Raw genomic sequence first — 20,597 nt, 5'->3', positions numbered from 1 at the left:
ATTTTGATGTAAATGTTTGAGGACAGGGTTTTGTTCTTTCTAGACTCCATTAGAATGACAATTTCAGAGAAAGGGGCATGGCAACAACTCCAACTATTGAATCCTGAAAGATACTGTTCTTAGTTCTACAACTACCTTTTGGAGATGCTGGAAAAAAATGTTTTTGCTGCACTACAGAGTCTATATCGGGCCGCTAATACTAATAAAGGCCCAGTGCACTACTTTTGTGAAACACCTTTTACAGTGGGGCAAAAAAGTATTTAGTCAGCCACCAATTGAGCAAGTTCTCGCACTTAAAAAGATGAGAGAGGCCTGTAATTTTCATCATAGGTACACTTCAACTATGACAGACAAAATGAGAAAGAAAAATCCAGAAAATCACATTGTAGGATTTTTTATGAATTAATTTGCAAATTATGGTGGAAAATAAGTATTTGGTCAATAACAAAAGTTTATCTCAATACTTAGTTTTTTACCCTTTGTTGGCAATGACAGAGGTCAAACATTTTCTGTAAGTCTTCACAAGGTTTTCACACACTGTTGCTGGTATTTTGGCCCATTCCTCCATGCAGATCTCCTCTAGAGCAGTGATGTTTTGGGGCTGTTTCTGGGCAACATTGTTCTCATTTTGTCTGTCATAGTTGAAGTGTACCTATCATGAAAATTACAGGCTTCTCTCATCTTTTTAAGTGGGAGAACTTGCACAATTGGTGGCTGACTAAATACTTTTTTGCCCCACTGTATTTTCAAATTCATATATATTTTAATTCATATATATTTTTTAATTCTGATTTTTCAGGACCCCTACTTCCCACGGCTATGGTGGTGGGTGGCATTAGCTGCTGTAACATCACTTCCGGGGCATCATGCACCCATTGTTATATAGGGGGCACGAAGTACATGAGGACGGAGGGTCTGTATTGAGCTGTCTGTATCCTCCTGACTGGTGCTTCTTTTTTTAAGAAGCTGAATATGCTTCTTTGCATCTCTGCAAAAATCTGGGTAAAAGATTGAAAGGAAAGTGAGTCTTATTCATGACATTTTGTCATTTCTAGGGGAAGTCGTGAAGAGGGCATGACAAAGCCTATTCCCCCTCAGGAAACTAAAAATATTTGTCATGGGTCCTGAGATCCTCAAATGGTTCTACAGCTGCGACATCGAGAGCATCCTGACTGGTTGCATCACTGCCTGGTACGGCAATTGCTCGGCCTCCAACCGCAAGGTACTTCAGAGGGTAATGCGTACAGCCCAGTACATCACTGGGGCAAAGCTGCCTGCCATCCAGGACCTTTACACCAGGCGGTGCCAGAGGAAGGCCCTAAAAATGGTCAAAGACCCCAGCCATAGACTGTTCTCTCTACTCCTGCATGGCAAGCGGTACCGGAGTGCCAAGTCTAGGACAAAATGTCTTCTCAACAGTTTTTACCCCCAAGCCATAAGACTCCTGGACTATTTGCATTGTGTGCCCCGCTCCCAACCCCTCTTTTACGCTGCTGCTACTCTCTGTTTATCTTATATGCATAGTCACTTTAACTATACGTTCATGTACATACTACCTCAATTGGCCCGACCAACCAGTGCTCCTGCACATTGGCTAACCAGGCTATCTGCATTGTGTCCCACCCACCACCCGACAACCCCTCTTTTTACGCTACTGCTACTCTCTGTTCATCATATATGCATAGTCACTCAGACCATACCTACATGTATATACTACCTCAATAAGCCTGACTAACCGGTGTCTGTATGTAGCCTTGCTACTGTTATTTTCAAATGTCTTTTTACGTTTTTTAAATGTATTTCTTTACTCACTCTCTCTCTCTCTCTCTCTCACACACACACACACACACACACACACACACACACACACACACACACACACACCTTTTTCCCCCGCACTACTGGTTAGAGCCTGTAAGTAAGCATTTCACTGTAGGTTCTACACCTGTTGTATTCGGCGCACGTGACAAATAAACTTTGATTTGATCTGAAGTCTAGCAACCTTTTGGTTTTTGTCTAGATAGTTAGACAAGCTACTCTAACTTGATTGATAGCTGGAAATGGCTTGGTAGCTAGTTAAAATGCTGGGAAATTGGGAACCTAGCTAGCTGGCTAGCTAAAGCCAACGCTGTAAAGGTGCTAGGTGGTTAGTATTACAGAGAAACAACAAAACATTTTCGTTTCAACCTAGTCCTTGCCGATGACAAGCATACCCATAACAAGATGAAGCCACCACCATGCTTGAAAATATGAAGAGTGGTATTCAGTGATGTGTTGTGTTGGATTTGCCCCAAACGTAACACTTTGTATTCAAGACATAAAGGTAATTTCTTTGCTACATTTTTTGTAGTTTTACTTTAGTGCCTTATTGCAAACAGCATGCATGTTTTGGAATATTTGTATTGCGTCGAGGCTTCCTTCTTTACACTCTGTCATTTAGGTTAGTATTGTGGAGTAACTACAATATTGTTGATCCATCCTCCGTTCTCTCCTATCACAGCCATTAAACTATAACTGTTTTAAAGTCACCATTGGCCTCATGGTGAAATCCCTGAGCAGTTTCCTTCCTCACCAGCAACTGAGTTAGGAAGGATGCCTGTATCTTTGTAGTGACTGGGTGTATTGATACACCATCCAAAGTGTAATTAATAACTTCACCGTGCTCAAAGGGCCTTATAGATAATTGTATGTGTGGCGTCCAGAGATGAGGTAGTCATTTAAAAATAATTGAAAATACTATTATTGGACAAAGAGTGAGTCCATGCCACTTACAGGCAGTTAACCCACTGTTCCTAGGCCGTCATTGAAAATAAGAATTTGTTCTTAACTGACTTGCCTAGTTAAATAAAGGTAAAATAAAAAATAAAAATAAATAATAATGTGACTTGTTAAACACATTTTTAATCCTGAATTTATTTAGACGTGCCATAACAAATGGGTTGAATATTTATTGATGCATTTCAGCTTTTCATGTTTTATTATTTTCAAAAATATTCTAAAAAAACATAATTCAACTTTGACATTATGGGGTATTGTGTGTAGATCAGATACACAAAATCTCAATTTTATCAATTTAAAATTCTGTCTGTAATGCAACAAAATGTGTGAAAAGTCAAGGGGTGTGAATACTTTCTGAAGGCACTTCAATCAGATTATTTAAAAAAAAGTTAAGTATAATCAGTTACATTATCAGCTAAAATATTGTTATCCGATTACAGATACTTTTGAAAAACAAGATGATTACTTCTAGCCTACTTTAAATTCAGAAAGCATGTTTGAGAGGAAAAAAAATGTATTATGACACCTTTCAGGTTTTTTTCAATTCAGCACTGTATAAAAGGCCACGTTTAGGTCTGTTCCACCGGAGCGAGTCTGACCTCGAGACAGACCATTATGATGACACACCAAATCAAATTGTATTGGTCATATCCACATATTTAGCAGATGTTATTGTGGGTGTAGCGAAATGATTGTGTTCCTAGCTCCAACCAAATGAGTTTGATGGATTTTGTAACTGTAACGGATTACATTTAGAAAGTAACCTTGGTGTTGAAGAGGATGTAGAGTGCAATCTCAGACTCACCTCCAGGCAGCTCTGCTTCCATCAGGCTCTACAATTCTTTGAGAAAGAAGGCCTGCAATAAGAGTGGGGTATTTTAATACACCACGAGATGGTAGCAATCTACAGAAGTCTACAGTAGCCCACACTGACACATGGTATTAATACTGTATGGTAATAACAATACAATGTGGGCTCCTCCTCCCTACTCCGGCTTTTGTCCACATCTGTCTATTATTGTTGACTTTGTCATGATGCGCGGTGCCATGAATGTTGCTTTACTCTAGCCAGGCAAGCCATTGCAAAGAAACCAAGAGGGGACAAGTCCAACACTAGTTAAACAACTGCAAAGTGTTATCTGAAAAACATTTCTGTGTATGGTTATTATGTGTTTTCTTGCAATTATTATGCTCACTTTTCTGCTTGGAGTGGCGGACTGCGCGGGCACAGAACGGACCGGGGTTCTTGACACCGACTGCCCGTGGCTTTGTAATTGTGAAGACGACGGCATGCTTCTGCGCGTGGACTGTGTGGACCTCGGTCTCGCGGAGTTGCCGTCAACATTGAGCGTATTTACTTCCTACCTGTAAGTTTAAATTATATTCATAACTTGTTCGTGTGCTGGAAACTGTTGAGTGTAACATTTACTGTATTATGGATGCTCTCCATACACGTTTGCATCTGTCTTTTCAGCAGGGGATAAAACACTAAATACCAACGCTAAAATAAGCAACCCTGCAGGTTCTCTCAGAAGTCTGTAGAGTTCTACTGTGAGGACACTCTGACCCTGTCAGTGCCAGCCTTGAGTAGGATTACTGTAATGGTTCTTGACAATAGTTGAAAGACCAAAGGACTGACCTCTTTCTGAGCCAGGTCACAGACATGACATCCAAATATCAGAACATTCACGACATACTTTTCATTGTTGATGTTTGTGTGTGTGTGTGTGTGTCAGTGGCGATTTTAGCATGTCATTTTTGGTGGGATTTTTTTTTTAGATGCATGCCAGCAAAGACACTACACAACACTAAACAATACATTAATTGAACTATAATGAAGACAGGCAATGCCCACAAACTGTTAGGGCCTACATAAAGCTGTCACAGCAGAGCTTTCTTTCCAGCACAACGAAGTGAATCCTTACCACGACTACACCTGGCTATCAGCGGAGCCTTGTCGGGCAGCTAAACAATTATTCAGCCTTGTTTATTGCCTTAAAAAAACAGCTGATATGGCTAACTTACTTAAACAAATGTGGTTTCTACTGACAATTGAGATGTACAAACTATGGCATAAGGTAATGATGAGCGGATAAGAGGCATTCCGTAATTTCGATTAAGACATTAATGAGCGAGCGACGATATAACTATGTGTTCAGCACTTTTGAGATGTACAGGGACAGAATGCAGAACATGGCCTGATCTTACAGTATTTTCCCTGTACACCAAATCAGAACCATTGGATAAATAAAGGGGGCATATAAGCAGACAATGAAAAGCAGGCTACTGGTTGCTTTGCACTGCTTGCAGTTAGCCTCTGATTCCTTCCAAACAACTCATTGTTGAATTTGCGATTTCCAAATAGTTGTGTAATCTTTATGTCCAATGGCCGATGAGCACCAATATGTTTTATCTATAATTTCTCTTCATTATTTCTCTTCATATGACAAGGATTAAAAAGGACCTGCCAGTAGATTGTCGACTTGATTCATGATAATGACTGCTAGCTAAGACTTTGAAAGTAAGATGTTGACAGTCCAATCAAAGCTACTGTACATATGACGTGATTTGATGTCATTTTATCTGTGACCAATGATTTTGAGCCTTATTGGAAGAGCACTTGTAATCTAACTCTATGGCAGGACCCAAAGGGCTGAAATTTTGGATGTCTACCCTTACTAAGGGCATAAACTTCGCAATGACGTAGTGTCCCCAGGAATGACAGAACACTGTACCAATCACGGCGCAATGCTCCTATTTTTTGCTGGCTCGCCCCACCACCACAGATGCACTGAGCTAGGTTGAAACACCTGCATTTTGGGCCATGTGTAAAGTGTCTGTGTGTAGCTGGTGAGATGAGTCAGGCGCAGGACAGCAGATATGAGTAATGAAAGCAATTTTACTAAAATATATCACAATACACGTCGTATAAATACAAGGCCTCAAATACGGACCGCAATACAAAAAACAATTACTCACAAACAAACATGGGGGAACAGAGGGTTAAATAATGAACAAGTAATTGGGGGATTGAAACCAGGTGTGTAAGACAAAGACAAAACAAACGGAAAATGAAAAGTGGATCAGCGATGGCTAGAAGGCTGGTGAAGCAGACCTCCGAACGCTGCCCGAACAAGGAGAGGGACAGACTGCAGCGGAAGTCATTACACCATGTGTGTATGCAGCTTTATTAACTCAAAGATATATATATATTTTTATATTGTTTGCAAACTGATATGTGACATATATTAATGCCAAAATAACATGCAAAACAGTCAAGCCCCCCCACAAAAAATATATTTTTTATATATAAACATAAGATTCAAAAACTGAGACATAAACTGAACAGGTTCCACAGACATGTGACTAACAGAAATGGAATAATGTGTCCCTGAACAAAGGGGTAGGGTCTAAATTAGAGGTTGACCGAATAATCGGAATGGCTGATTAATTAGGGCCGATTTCAAGTTTTCATAACAATCGGAAATCGGTATTTTTGGACACCGATTTGGCCGATAAAAAAAAATATATATATATTTTATTTTTAAACCTTTATTTATTCTTTATTTAACTAGGAAAGTCAGTTAAGAACACATTCTTATTTTTAATGACGGCCTAGGAACGGTGGGTTAACTGCCTTGTTCAGGGGCAGAATGACAGATTTTTACCTTGTCTGCTCGGGGATTCAATCTTGCAACCTTACAGTAACTAGTCCAACGCTCTAACCAACTGATTACATTACACTCCACGAGGAGCCTGCCTGTTACGCGAATACAGTAAGCCAAGGTAAGTTGCTAGCTAGCATTAAACTTATCTTATAAAAAACAATCAATCAATCAATCATAATCACTAGTTAACTACACATGGTTGATGATATTACTAGTTTATATAGCGTGTCCTGCGTTGCATATAATCGATGCGGTGCGTATTCGCGAAAAAGGACTGTCGTTGCTCCAATGTGTACCTAACCATAAACATCAATGCCTTTCTTAAAATCAATACACAGAAGTATATATTTTTAAACCTGCGAGGAGGAGATGGAGCGAGGAGCGAGGAGATGGACGGAAGCTATACTGTTACACTGGCAATACTAAAGTGCCTATAAGAACATCCAATAGTCAAAGGTTAATGAAATACAAATGGTATAGAGAGAAATAGTCCTAAAATTCCTATAATAACTACAACCTAAAACTTCTTACCTGGGAATATTGAAGACTCATGTTAAAAGGAACCACCAGCTTTCATATGTTCTCATGTTCTGAGCAAGGAATTTAAACGTTAGCTTTTTACATGGCACATATTGCACTTTTACTTTCTTCTCCAACACTTTGTTTTTGCATTATTTAAACCAAATTGAACATGTTTCACTATTTATTTGAGGATAAATTGATTTTATTGATGTATTATATTAAGTTCAAATAAGTGTTCATTCAGTATTGTTGTAATTGTCAATATAAAAAATTTAAAAATTGGTATCGGCTTTTATTGGTCCTCCAATAATCGGTATTGGCGTTGAAAAATCATAATCGGCCGACCTCTATTCTAAACCAAAAGTAACAGTCAGTATTTGGTGTGGCCACCAGATGTATTAAGTACTCAGTGCATCTCCTCCTCATGGACTGCACCAGATTTGCCAGTTCTTGCTGTGAGATGTTACCCCACTATTCCACCAAGGCACCTGCAAGTTCCTAGACATTTCTGGGGGAATGGCCCTTGCCCTCACCCTCTGATCCAACAGGTCTCAGACCTGCTCAATGGGATTGAGATCCGGGCTCTTCGCTGGCCATGGCAGAACACTGACATTCCTGTCTTGCAGGAAATTACGCACAGAATGAGCAGTATGACTGGTGGCATTGTCATGTGGGAGGGTCATGTCAGGATGAGCCTGCAGGAAGGGTATCGCATGAGGGAGGAGGATGTCTTCCCTGTAACGCACAGCATTGAGGTTGCCTGCAATAACAACAAGCTCAGTCCGATGATGCTGTGACACACCGCCCCAGACCATGACCGACCCTTCACCTCCAAATCGATCCCGATCCAGAGTACAGGCCTCGGTGTAACGCTCATTCCTTCGACGATAAAAGCGAATCCGACCATCACCCCTGGTGAGACAAAACCGCGACTCGTCAATGAAGAGCACTTTTTGCCAGTCCTGTCTGGTCCAGTGACGGTGGATTTGTGCCCATAGGCGACGTTGTTGCCAGTGATGTCTGGTGAGGACCTGCCTTACAATAGGCCTACAAGCCCTCAGTCCAGCCTCTCTCAGCCTATTGTGGACAGTCTGAGCACTGATGGAGGGATTGTGCGTTCCTGGTGTAACTCGGGCAGTTGTTTTTGCCATCCTGTACCTGTCCCGCAGGTGTGATGTTCGGATGTACCAGATGTTCGGATGTGCAGGTGTTGTTACACGTGGTCTGCCACTGCGCAGACGATCTGCTGTCCGTCCTGTCTCCCTGTAGCGCTGTCTTAGGTGTCTCACAATACGGACATTGCAATTTATTGCCCTGGCCACATCTGCAGTCCTCATGCTTCCTTGCAGCATGCCTAAAGCACATTCACTCAGATGAGCAGGGACCCTAGGCATCTTTCTTTTGGTGTTTTTCAGAGTCAGTAGAAAGGCCTCTTTAGTATCCTAAGTTTTCATAACTGTGACATTAATTGCCTACCATCTGTAAGCTGTCAGTGTCTTAACGACCATTCCACAGATGCATGTTCATTAATTGTTTATGGTTCATTGAACAAGCATGGGAAACAGTGTTTAAACCCTTTACAATGAAGATCTGTGAAGTTATTTGGATTTTTACAAATTATATTTGAAAGACAGGGTCCTGAAAAAGGAATGTTTCTTTTTCTGATGAGTTTATATATATTACGGGTCGCCACTGGAGTGTGTGTGTGTGTGTGTGTGTGTGTAAATACACACATGCTGATCTGTACGTGCTGCTTCATACATACTGTGCTTGTCCATAATAAAGGGATGAAAAAGGACAGCTCATTAACCCATTCCCTGCTGGAGACAGCCATGCAGGAACTGGGGGATTTTCATAGGAAATGCTATGGATTCCTGACATATGTACAACATAGCAGATGGTTAACTGAAAGTTGAAGGAAAAGGGGGTCTTTGTTAGGGACCAGAGGGAACTATGTGGAGAGAGAAGAGAGAGAAAGAAAGAGGGGGAGATAAAAATAGAGAGGAAAGAAAGAAAGAAAGAGAGGGGGAGAGCGAAAGAGAGAGAAAATGGGAGAGAGAGCAAAAAGGGAAAGACATCATCCGCCACATGCCTCTCTGTCACCACTAAAAGCCTGCGAACAGAATGATTTTGTCAGTCATGTTGCCTGCTTCTCACATTTCACCCTTAGCAGCACTAATGCAATGTTCCTCCAGTGCACATCCAACCATTTTGATGTACAGTAGTTACATTTATACAAATGTTACGCCATCAAGTTTAAGATTGAAGAATCACGTTCTTTCAGTTCAGACCTGTATAGATTCTTGGTATATGATGTACATTTTTTTACAGATACCTTGGCTTCTTAACATCGCACAGTACAATATTACATGTACGGCAGTGCCTAAAGCAGACAGATTATCTCTATCTGTGACAGCCTATCTAAATCGACCATCCCCTCTGGTCCCAGACCATAAGTGTACTGGGGTACTGGCTCATTATGTTAGCTTTCTGTTTTTTGAATGTGCGCATGCATGATAGTACATTTAAAGAACATTCTGGGTTTATGTGTTTTAGACTTGCCACTATTTGAAAAAGCTTGAAAAGAGATACATTGTAGTTCTAAAAGTTAGGTTCTAAATTTGAGAAGTCTAAATCATTACAACTGTCTAGGGAGGAAGGGGTTAACAGGGACACGGTGGTACTGTAGTAGCATGCTTTGTATCATGACACCCTTGCTAATGTCAGAGGGTCTTACTTGTGAAATGTTAAGGACTCCACACAGAATCAACGTCTCATCAACATAGTCCATCCTTTATCTAGAAAAGGGGGACAAATCCCTCCTTAAATCTTTACACAGACACTGTCAGCCCTCATTCCCATGTCCAAATCTTTAGAGATAGTATATGCCTGCTGGACTGTAACTTCCAAAGACCACTCCACTGGTGTTGCAGTGTTTTATTACAACACATTATAATACAAGGAATTGAACAGAGAACTTTCTTTCTGCTGACATTCCTCTGCAGTATCTACTATTTTCCTAAGTGGTCCCAATTTCTAGAGCTCGTTCCTTAAATACGCCATGGAAATATCACATTTTATGACCAATTCATACCAGATATTGACCAAATTATTCCATGAAATACATGAGAGGACACTGTGCAAATTGTCTTTAGAGGTCAGGGTCCCAAGGCTGCAAGGCCTGACAGCCAAAGGTACCCAAAACAAAGTACTCAGCCTAGGGCTGGCCCCTACTAAAAAAAAACTTGGTCGACCAAAAGTTGTTTGTTCTTTTTACCAGTCAATTGGCCGAAATGTTTAGACATGAATTTTACCATATATAGACACACCCTATGTGTTTTAATAAAATCAACTATATGCATTGAGCTTGTCTGATGCTTAAAGCTTAGGGTTTGATGAAGTAAGACAAATGCCCCAAGAGGGCGCTAGAGATCTAGAAAACCAGAAGAAAAAGAACGGAACTTGACCCAACTACTCTCCTACCACCGAGGCTGGCTTTCGCAGATTCTGCCATTACTCTCCTGAAGTTGACAGTAATAGGCTACATGAGGAGTCGGCAACCTTTCTCATATGGAATTACAATTTATCTTACAATTTCTACCGATCTGCATGCCATCTTTCCCTCGATCCTGACTAGTCTCCCAGTCCCTGCCTCTGAAAAATATCCCCACAGCATGATGGTGCCACTATCATGCTTCACCGTAGGGATGGTAATGGAAAGTTGATGAGCGGTGCCTGGTTTCCTCCAGATGTGAAGCTTGGCATTCAGGCCAAAGAGTTCAATCTTGGTTTCATCAGACTAGAGAATCTTGTTTCTCATGGTCTGAGAGTCCTTGTGCCTTTAACTGAAGAGTGGCTTCCATCTGGTCATTCTAACAAAAAGGCCTAATTGGTGGAGTGCTGCAGAGATGGTTGTCCTTCTGGATGGTTCTCCCATCTCCACAGAGGAACTCTGGAGCTCTGTCATCGGGTTCTTGGTCCCGTCCCTGACCATTGCCCTTGAGTTTATTTGAGTTTATTTTTATTTTTACAGGGACAGTGCACATTAATCAACGTTTCAGTAAAAGTGCCGGTTTTACCCAGCCGGCTAATTTTCAACCGCAGTCCCTGGGCAGGTTATTAAAAACAATTACAATATAGACAATAGCAACATAGAACAAGCAAGACATAGCAACATAGGACAAGCAAGACGTAGCATACAGACAGAGCAACATAGGACAAAAAGCAGCAAGACAAAATTCATAAAAGCAACAAAGTGTTTCCACACCTCACAAGCTACAGACAACAGACAACATGGAGAGCGGCAACACACAGCTAGGGACCATGTTCACAAATCTGATTGACCTTTAGCCATGTCTTCAAGCATTTTGTGAAAGTGTGATATGTGGTGTAGTTATGTGTGACATCTAAGAAATGCAAAAAATAAACTTGCACAAGTCAAAATAACTGAACCAAGGGTAAATAAAACTATAAAAAAACTAAACGTTTAACTACGAGTTGAATGAAACTGCACCAGAGTATTTCAAAATACATTCTTCTCCCCCGATTGCTCAGTTTGGCCGGGCGGCCAGCTCTAGGAAGAGTCTTGGTGGATACAAACTCCTTCCATTAAAGAATGATGGAGGCCACTGTGTTCTTGAGGACCTTCAATGCTGCAGAATTGTTTTGGTACCCTTCCCCAGATCTGTGCTTCGACACAATCCTGTCTCGGAGCTCTACAGACAATTCCTTCGACCTCATGGCTTGGTCAAATGTGGTAACTTACATAGACAGGTATGTTCATGTCCAGTCAATTGAATTTACTACAGATGGACTCCAATCAAGTTGTAGAAACATCTCAAGGATGTTCAATGGAAACAGGATGCTTTTTATTTTTTATTCACTTGCTAACATTTCTCAACCTGTTTTCGGTTTGTCATTATGGGGTATTGTGATGTCATTATGGGGTATTGTGATGTCATTATGGGGTATTGTGATGTCATTATGGGGTATTGTGATGTCATTATGGGGTATTGTGTGTAGATTGATGAGAAAGTTTTTTTTAAATCAATTTTAGAATACATCTGTAACATAACAGAATGTGGAAAAGGTGAAGGTTTTTGAATACTTTCCGAATGCACTGTATAAAATATATATATATATATATATTTGAATTACACATCTCAAAAGTGGTGTTGAATTTCAGATCAAGAATCCTTCATCAAGGGTTTTGAGAATTATGTACAGTATATGGTGGGGTGTCCTAATGTTTTCTGTATGTCTCCCCCCATATCAGTCAGGAAGTATGATGGCTTTTACTATGTGTGGAATGGACAGCTGGAGAGCCCAGTTGTGGCACTAACACACCCATGTCATGCTAACACACTGCTACTGTGTAACAAACTGTTACTGTTCTGTGTTCCTCCATCAGTGATCTGAGTATGAACAACCTCACCCTGCTGCCCAACAGAGCCCTCTCCAACCTACACTTCCTCCAAGAGCTGTGAGTATTAGTCTAGGACAGATGGCACCCCTCTTTAGTAGGAGTTTGAGAGTTTAAGCTTTGTCCTTCCTGGAGATTAGATTTCTCTGTTGAAAAATGTCTCTGGTCTGATGCTGACTGCTGAAGAGTATTACACTGGTCCCCAAATTGTCTGTAATAAATCCCCAAGTAAAGAACCCAGAGTTAGTGTTTGCTCACTGCTGAAAACCCCCTCTCTAGTCTACATGTAGTTTGAACCAGACAGTAAATATGGGGTAAGAGACAAACACAAAACAGACGGATCAATGTGGCTCGATAGATGTGCTATCAGAATGGACCAGGATTCAGAAGCAGTAATGATGTTAACATTAGACTCCATTCTCTTGCCCATGTATGATACAGCTTTCTGTTGGAGCTGTTGAAAGGGAGTCAGGAAATCGAAATTCAGCAACAACAGGCTCAGGTTACAGTTTATGGTGCCTGGTTGGCTTATTAATGAAATAAACTGGTGCCGGGGGAATCAGTGGAAGTTCAGTTGTTAACAAATAATAATCTGTAATGTAGTACAGTGTGAGTATGTGTGCATGTGTATTTCCCACACCCATATCATCATTTGTATATTTCGTCTGCTTCTCACCCTGCAGACGACTAGCAGGAAACTACCTAACAGACATCCCTGAAGGGGCTTTCTCTGGCCTCTTCAATCTCAAAGTATTGTAAGTCATATTTTACTAGCTCATACATACATGATCAATTCCTAAAAACCTGCTTCTTTGTGAATTAATACCTTCTGTCTTTCTGAACAGAATGCTACAGAACAATCACCTAAAGCAGGTTCCCAGCAAGGCTCTTGAGAACCTGAGGAACCTACAGTCTCTGTGAGTATATCTGAACAACTGAACACATGCACAAGATGACACTAGCTAATTCAAGACCCAGTTAGTTTTCTCTGTATGATGCCCCTCTGCAGCGCAGTTCGAGAAGGAGCTGAGCAGGGAATAGAGGAAGGAGAGGAGGAGAGGAGGAGAGAAATGCCTCCATATTGAGTCTTTACCATAGACATTGGATAGACATCGCATCATTGTCTGTGAGAGCACGGGCAGCACCATTGAGGCCATCTCCATTTCTAAATAGTCCATTTTCTTCTACTACTTCTATGAGTTGGTAAACTAACTGAAAGGGTCCACACTGCCACATAGAGTGTGTTTGAACAGGTATAAAGACATTTTTTTACCACCTGCCGTTCTGGAATGTTTCCTCATGAGTATAATTCATTGGCTGATCCCTCCTGGTGACCTGGATGGAATTATGTGATCGTTCCTTAACCCATAGGATGTCCCACCCAGTTGACGACTTAAAATTGTCCTCAAGGGCGCTGCCTATGTCTGTCCTCTAACTCTATAGTCTTGGTACATCTGTCCACAGTCTTAGCCTTTGCCAATAGCTTATTTTGTGTCACTCCATCTGAAAAAAGGGGCTCCTTGGAATTTTGACAGTCACTGATGATAGACGGACCTTATTTGACGCTAAGCTGAATTTTCAGGTTTATTTCATATGTTTGGTTTATGTTTGGAAGTATTATTCTCCAGAGACAGAAAACACAATGCAACATTCAAGGAAAAATTTGTGGTTAAGGCCACTTAGAGAGCCACAAATGTAATTGTCCATGTCATTTGTAAACATGGCACAATGTTGGTAATGTGAGAATGTTTTCTCTCTGCCACACACATACACACCGACCTTCAGTTACACTTAATATTGAAAGTTCAGTAGCTTTAATGTGTTATAATCGAAATGATATAGAACCACGAAAAGTCTAATGGATTATAGCCACACACACATTTTAGCAGATGCTCTTATCCAGGGGGACTAGGGTTAAGTGTCTCGCTCAAGGTCACATTGACAGATTTTTCACCTAGTTGGCTCGGGAATTCGAACCACCGACTTTTCGGTCACTGGCCTAATGCTCTTAACCAGGCTACCTGCCGCCCCACACACACACGAAACTCACTCCGTCATTATCCTCTTACAAAATGAACTGTTGTTACACTGAGCCCTGAGGCATCCCTAAACATGTTTACCTGATCCTCTGTCCTCCACATCTCAATCAGGCTCGTGTTTGAACGCTCTGGCTGGAGTAAATAGCTATCCATGTTGTTTAGACATACCAATCTGAAGTTCACACGTTAGACAGACAGACAAAGGATGACCTCAAGTAAGCTGCCTGCTTGTGGTGGTGCCAGGACCCTTTGTCAGACAGCTAAGTCCCTACAGCGAATGTCAACACCAGAAATTACTACCATGCACCCAAAGAATGCACAGACCTCCCTGATCGAGGATGTCTCTCTGGAATAAAAAGCAGCTTGGAGATGCTGTTTAATATGAGAAATTAATTAAAGCACAAGGTCTACATTTATTTTGTGTTTTCCAAACAACTTTATTTTCTACCTTTCAATATAAATGTTTTACATTAATGTACTGGACATGCATGTGCCATGTAAAACCATGTATTTATAGAAGAAGTAGATGGTGCATGAATTTGTTTGTGAAATGAATCTAAATGAACAGATAAATGTTAATGAATAAACATGTCCGCTCCAAAGAAATAACTTGAGAATTCTTAAAAATGCACTTTGAATGTAATTGATTACTGTATTTTCAAGGAAAATCTGAATGTATGGGACACTGTCTGCAACACTCTTCCTCTCTGTCAGGCGGTTGGATGCCAACCAAATTGCCAGTGTTCCTGAGAGCTCCTTTAGGGGCCTGGCGTCCTTACGCCACCTGTGGCTGGATGATAATACCCTAACGGAGGTGCCCGTCCATGCACTGGCCATCCTGCCAACTCTGCAGGCAGTGACCCTGGCCCTCAACAGCATCACCCACATCCCAGACCACGCTTTCGCCAATCTCACCAGTCTGGTGGTCCTGTGAGTAGCATGGTTGGATTGACCAACGGTTGGTTGTTATATCATTTGTTTGTGTTGTTTAAGGGGAAGCCTTGCTCTCTCAGTCTTTCAATGTTCTTTGTTTTCTACCTTCTCTCTCTTTTGCTCCTATGCATACCTACTTCCTTTCTACCAATGTGTAGAACCCTGCAGGGCGTTATTGGGTCTTCACACTCTTTTGATATCTTTCCATGCATCTCTTCCTAGGCATCTCCATAACAACCAAATCCAGTCGTTGGGTGATAGGTGTTTTGATGGGCTTCTCAGCCTGGAGACTCTGTGAGTTCACCTCTACCTCAAATGTACCTTCATCACCTTATGGCTTAATTGGCACAATTTTTTACAGTACAGAAATGACCAGGTATTTACTGAGACATTAGATTATAAAAAGCTAATGAACTAATAACCTACTAATTAATTATTTGATTCAAGATGACACTCATCATCATATGTTTTTGCAAGTCTGGGTGCCAGTCTCTCTTTGCTTCAGCCAACGTTTTGTTGTTGAACACATAGACACTCAGGTACCCAGGCTAGACACTGAGGTACCCAGGCTAGACACTGAGGTACCCAGGCTAGACACTGAGGTACCCAGGCTAGACACTGAGGTACCCAGGCTAGACACTGAGGTACCCAGGCTAGACACTGAGGTACCCAGGCTAGACACTGGGGTACCCAGGCTAGACGCTGGGGTACCCAGGCTAGACACTGAGGTACCCAGGCTAGACACTGGGGTACCCAGGCTAGAGACTCAGGTACCCCGGCTAGACACTCAGGTACCCAGGCTAGACACTGGGGTACCCAGGCTAGACACTCAGATACCCAGGCTAGACACTCAGATACCCAGGCTAGACACTCAGGTACCCCGGCTAGACACTCAGGTACCCTGGCTAGACACTCAGGTAGCCAGGCTAGACACTCAGGTAGCCAGGCTAGACACTCAGGTAGCCAGGCTAGACACTCAGGTAGCCAGGCTAGACACTCAGGTAGCCAGGCTAGACAACCAGGTACCCAGGCTAGACACTCAGGTACCCCGGCTAGACAGGCTAGACACTCAGGTACCCAGGCTAGACACTCAGGTACCCAGGCTAGACACTCAGGTACCCAGGCTAGACACTCAGGTACCCAGGCTAGACACTCAGGTACCCAGGCTAGACATTCAGGTACCCAGGCTATGGATTTGCATGCCAGAACAGAACTCTGAATTTGCCTTTTTTACAAGACGGCCACCACTGCAATTCAAACGATCACAACGATTTGGTGCATCTCAGTGTGTGGCCGCATGATGCAGCACTCTACCAATTACCCTGAATCTAGCAGCACATGTTTCCTGAGTGTTAGCAGGGTAATAGCCAAACAACATGCAGCCTACCAGTACTGTATACTAACAACCCCCATTATACTACTGACCAGAGAAAACAGAGTCATGTTGGAAGATACAGCAGTAGTTCACAAGTTACTGCTGTCAAAAAGACAAACATTTAAAACATGATATGTATTTGCACTATATTTACAGTACTGACTACTGTATTTACAAACAGGGGGGGTCTGAAATATTGCTAGATTGGCCCATTATTGTAGCCTTAAAACACAGAACCACTTGCGGTCTGTGCACACATGAGATGAGCCCTGTATGAGTCAACTGAAGTAAATACTGTACCACCGACTCTATAACGACTGTAATGTACAGTACAAATCAAATCAAATGTATTTATATAGCCCTTCGTACATCAGCTGATATCTCAAAGTGCTGTACAGAAACCCAGCCTAAAACCCCAAACAGCAAGCAATGCTGGTGTAGAAGCACGGTGGCTAGGAAAAACTCCCTAGAAAGGCCAAAACCTAGGAAGAAACCTAGAGAGGAACCAGGCTATGTGGGGTGGCCAGTCCTCTTCTGGCTGTGCCGGGTGGAGATTATAACAGAACATGGCCAAGATGTTCAAATGTTCATAAATGTCCAGCATGGTCAAATAATAATAAGGCAGAACAGTTGAAACTGGAGCAGCAGCACAGTCAGGTGGACTGGGGACAGCAAGGAGTCATCATGTCAGGTAGTCCTGGGGCACGGTCCTAGGGCTCAGGTCCTCCGAGAGAGAGAAAGAAAGAGAGAATTAGAGAGAGCATATGAGGGGTGGCCAGTCCTCTTCTGGCTGTGCCGGGTGGAGATGATTATAACAGAACATGGCCAAGATGTTCAAATGTTCATAAATGACCAGCATGGTCGAATAATAGTAAGGCAGAACAGTTGAAACTGGAGCAGCAGCATGGCCAGGTGGACTGGGGACAGCAAGGAGTAATTATGTCAGGTAGTCCTGGGGCATGGTCCTAGGGCTCAGGTCAGTTGAAACTGGAGCAGCAGCATGGTCAGGTGGACTGGGGACAGCAAGGAGTCATCATGTCAGGTAGTCCTGGGGCATGGTCCTAGGGCTCAGGTCCTCCGAGAGAGAGAAAGAAAGAGAGAAGGAGAAAATTAGAGAACGCACACTTAGATTCACACAGGACAGCGAATAGGACAGGAGAAGTACTCCAGATATAACAAACTGACCCTAGCCCCCCGACACATAAACTACTGCAGCATAAATACTGGAGGCTGAGACAGGAGGGGAGAACAAGAGCCCCAGACTGCTATTCTGTTGCAATATTTTGTTTGTAGTTATTTTTGTCACCCCCAGTACCTTCAGAAAGTATTCACACCCCTTGACTTTTTCAACATTTTGTTGTGTTACAGCATGCATTTAAAATGGTTTACATTTACATTTTGACAAATGAATTAAAAATAAAAAGCTGAAATGTCTTGCGTCAATAAGCATTCATCCCATTTGTTATGACAAGCCTAAATAAGTTCAGAAGTAAAAATGTGCTTAAAAAGTCACTTAAGTTGCATGGCCTGTTTGCAATAATAGTGTTTAACATGATTTTTGAATGACTACCTCATCTCTGTACCCCACACATACAATTATCTGTAAAGTCCCTCCGTCGAACAGTGAATTTCAAACGCAGATTCGTTGAGGGATTTCACCATGAGGCAAGGGTGACTTTAAAACAGTTACAGAGTTCAATGGCTGTGATAGGAGAAAACTGAGGATGGATCAACAACATTGTAGTTACTCCACAATACTAACCTAAATGACAGAGTGAAAAGAAGGAAGCCTGTGCAGAATAACAAAATATTCCAAAACATGCATCCTGTTTGCAACAAGGCACTAAAGTAAAACTGCAAAACTTGTGGCAAAGCACCTTTCTGAGCTGAATACAAAGTGTTATGTTTGGGGCAAATCCAACACAACACATTACTGAGAACCACTCTCCATATTTTCAAGCATAGTGGTAGTGGCATCGTGTTAAGGGAATGCTTGTAATCGTTAAGGACTGGGGAGTTTTTCAGGATAAAAAGAAACAGAATGGAGCTAAGCACAGGCACCAACCTTTTCTGAGTTAAGATCACCTTCACAGTCAAAAAGCAAGCCACATTTTTTTAAACATGACTAAAATGTAACAACCTAATATAACAGTTTTGTAGGAATGTGGTTTGTGCAGTAAGCCTAATACTTTATCAGAGTATATTGGCTATATGCCTGAAGTGACAACATTTTTCTTCTCAGACCATTATTATATTTAAAAACTGGAGCTTTGATTTTTTTTAAATCAGTTGGTGTAGCACTTGCGAGGCAGAGCTGAGCATACAGTGGGGCAAAAAAGTATTTAGTCAGCCACCAATTGTGCAAGTTCTCCCACTTAAAAAGATGAGAGGCCTGTAATTTTCATCATAGGTACACTTCAACTATAACAGACAAAATGAGATTTTTTTTCTCCAGAAAATCACATTGTAGGATTTTTAATGAATTTATTTGCAAATTATGGTGATGTTCATACAGACAAAACTAACTGGGTGAACACGGCATTAGTCTCAGCGGAGGTAGGGAGAGAGCAGCAGAGGGTCTGCCCATCACGGTCCCTGCTCTCTCCTTCCTTTCCTCTGGTGAGACTGACCAGAGAGAGGGGTTCATGTTGTTCTCCTATGACCAGAGAAAGTTAAATATTCCTAGATATTAAAATAGACACAACGAGCTGCTAATAATAATACAATTAACTGATACACTTGGCTACTCATTCATTGCACCCGCAGCATGAGTGTAACTAGGGTGAAGCGCGTTTTATGTTTTGTAATAAATAGTGTTGAATAAAAACAGTGTTGGCAGTGCTGAATAAATACTTAGACATCAACTGACTCTTAAAAACAGAAGCACTCGGCTGTGTTCTTTGACAGTCTCTCTGGTCGGTAATGATTTTAAAGTCATGAAATCCCAAGTAGACCAGTATCAAACTTTGATGTAGCTGGGGTTGTGGACGCTGTAGGCATGGTGATTTGAGCTATCCAATTGGCCAGTGCAGTAGGCGTACTCGATTTAGCCACAGACCTCCCGGTCTGCCAGGTAGGCGTATTTGTCTTTTCAGACAAATAAAATGGTTCAAAATGGGAACACTGTCCGCCACACACACAAAAGGAGCGCAAGCCTTTATGCCTTTATCGTTGGCTTTTCAACATATTTGGTGATCGACTAGGAATGCCCTGTGGTCGACTGGTTGGTGACCATTGTCCTCAAGAAAAACTTGCTTCAGTCTGCTTTCCACCAGACACTGGGAGTTCACCTTTCAACAGGACAATAGCCTAAAACACAAGGCCAAATCTACACTGGAGTTGCTTACCAAGAAGACAGTGAATGTTCCTGAGTGGCAGAGTTAGTTTTGATTTAAATCTACTTGAAAATCTATGACAAGACCTGAAAATGGTTGCCTTGCAATGATCAACAATCAATTTGACAGAGCTTGTAGAATTTCTAAAAGAATAATGGGCAAATGTTGCACAATCCAGGTGTTGAAAGCTCTTAGAGATGTACCCAGAAAGAGTCACAGCTGTAATCGCTGCCAAAGTTGCTTCTACAAAGTATTGACTTAGCGGTGTGAATACTTATGTAAATGAGATATTTCTGTATTTCATTTTCAATACATTTGCAAAAATGTCAAAAAAGATGTTTTCCCTGTGTCATTATGGGGTATTAAAAAGATTAAAAATCTATTTAATTCATTTTTAATTCAGGCTGTAAGACAACAAAATGTGGAATAAGTCAAGAGGTATGACTACTTTCTGAAGGCACTTCATGTCCTCACATGGTTCCTCACATGGTTCCTCACATGGTTCCAGGAAACCCCCCTGTACTT

At 41.7% G+C, this 20,597-nt stretch overlaps 1 protein-coding gene across 1 annotated transcript in view; it reads left to right on the top strand.

Annotated features, from left to right (window-relative positions):
* Positions 1–3,785: 3,785 nt before the first annotated feature.
* Positions 3,786–20,597, top strand: part of LOC112218843 (leucine-rich repeat-containing G-protein coupled receptor 5) — a 29,073-nt gene continuing 12,261 nt past the window's right edge. The window contains exons 1-6 of the mRNA XM_024380051.1: positions 3,786–4,145; positions 12,379–12,450; positions 13,074–13,145; positions 13,236–13,307; positions 15,144–15,359; positions 15,585–15,656. Of these exons, the coding sequence (XP_024235819.1) occupies positions 3,937–4,145; positions 12,379–12,450; positions 13,074–13,145; positions 13,236–13,307; positions 15,144–15,359; positions 15,585–15,656 (713 nt within the window). The 5' untranslated portion in view covers positions 3,786–3,936. The remainder of the gene's footprint in view (positions 4,146–12,378; positions 12,451–13,073; positions 13,146–13,235; positions 13,308–15,143; positions 15,360–15,584; positions 15,657–20,597) is intronic.

Source organism: Oncorhynchus tshawytscha, linkage group LG19 (genome assembly GCF_018296145.1).
Source record: "Oncorhynchus tshawytscha isolate Ot180627B linkage group LG19, Otsh_v2.0, whole genome shotgun sequence".
NCBI classification, from domain to species: domain Eukaryota; kingdom Metazoa; phylum Chordata; class Actinopteri; order Salmoniformes; family Salmonidae; genus Oncorhynchus; species Oncorhynchus tshawytscha.
The sequence above is the reverse complement of the archived record's forward strand: the minus strand, read 5'-3'. Positions and strand labels throughout refer to the sequence as shown.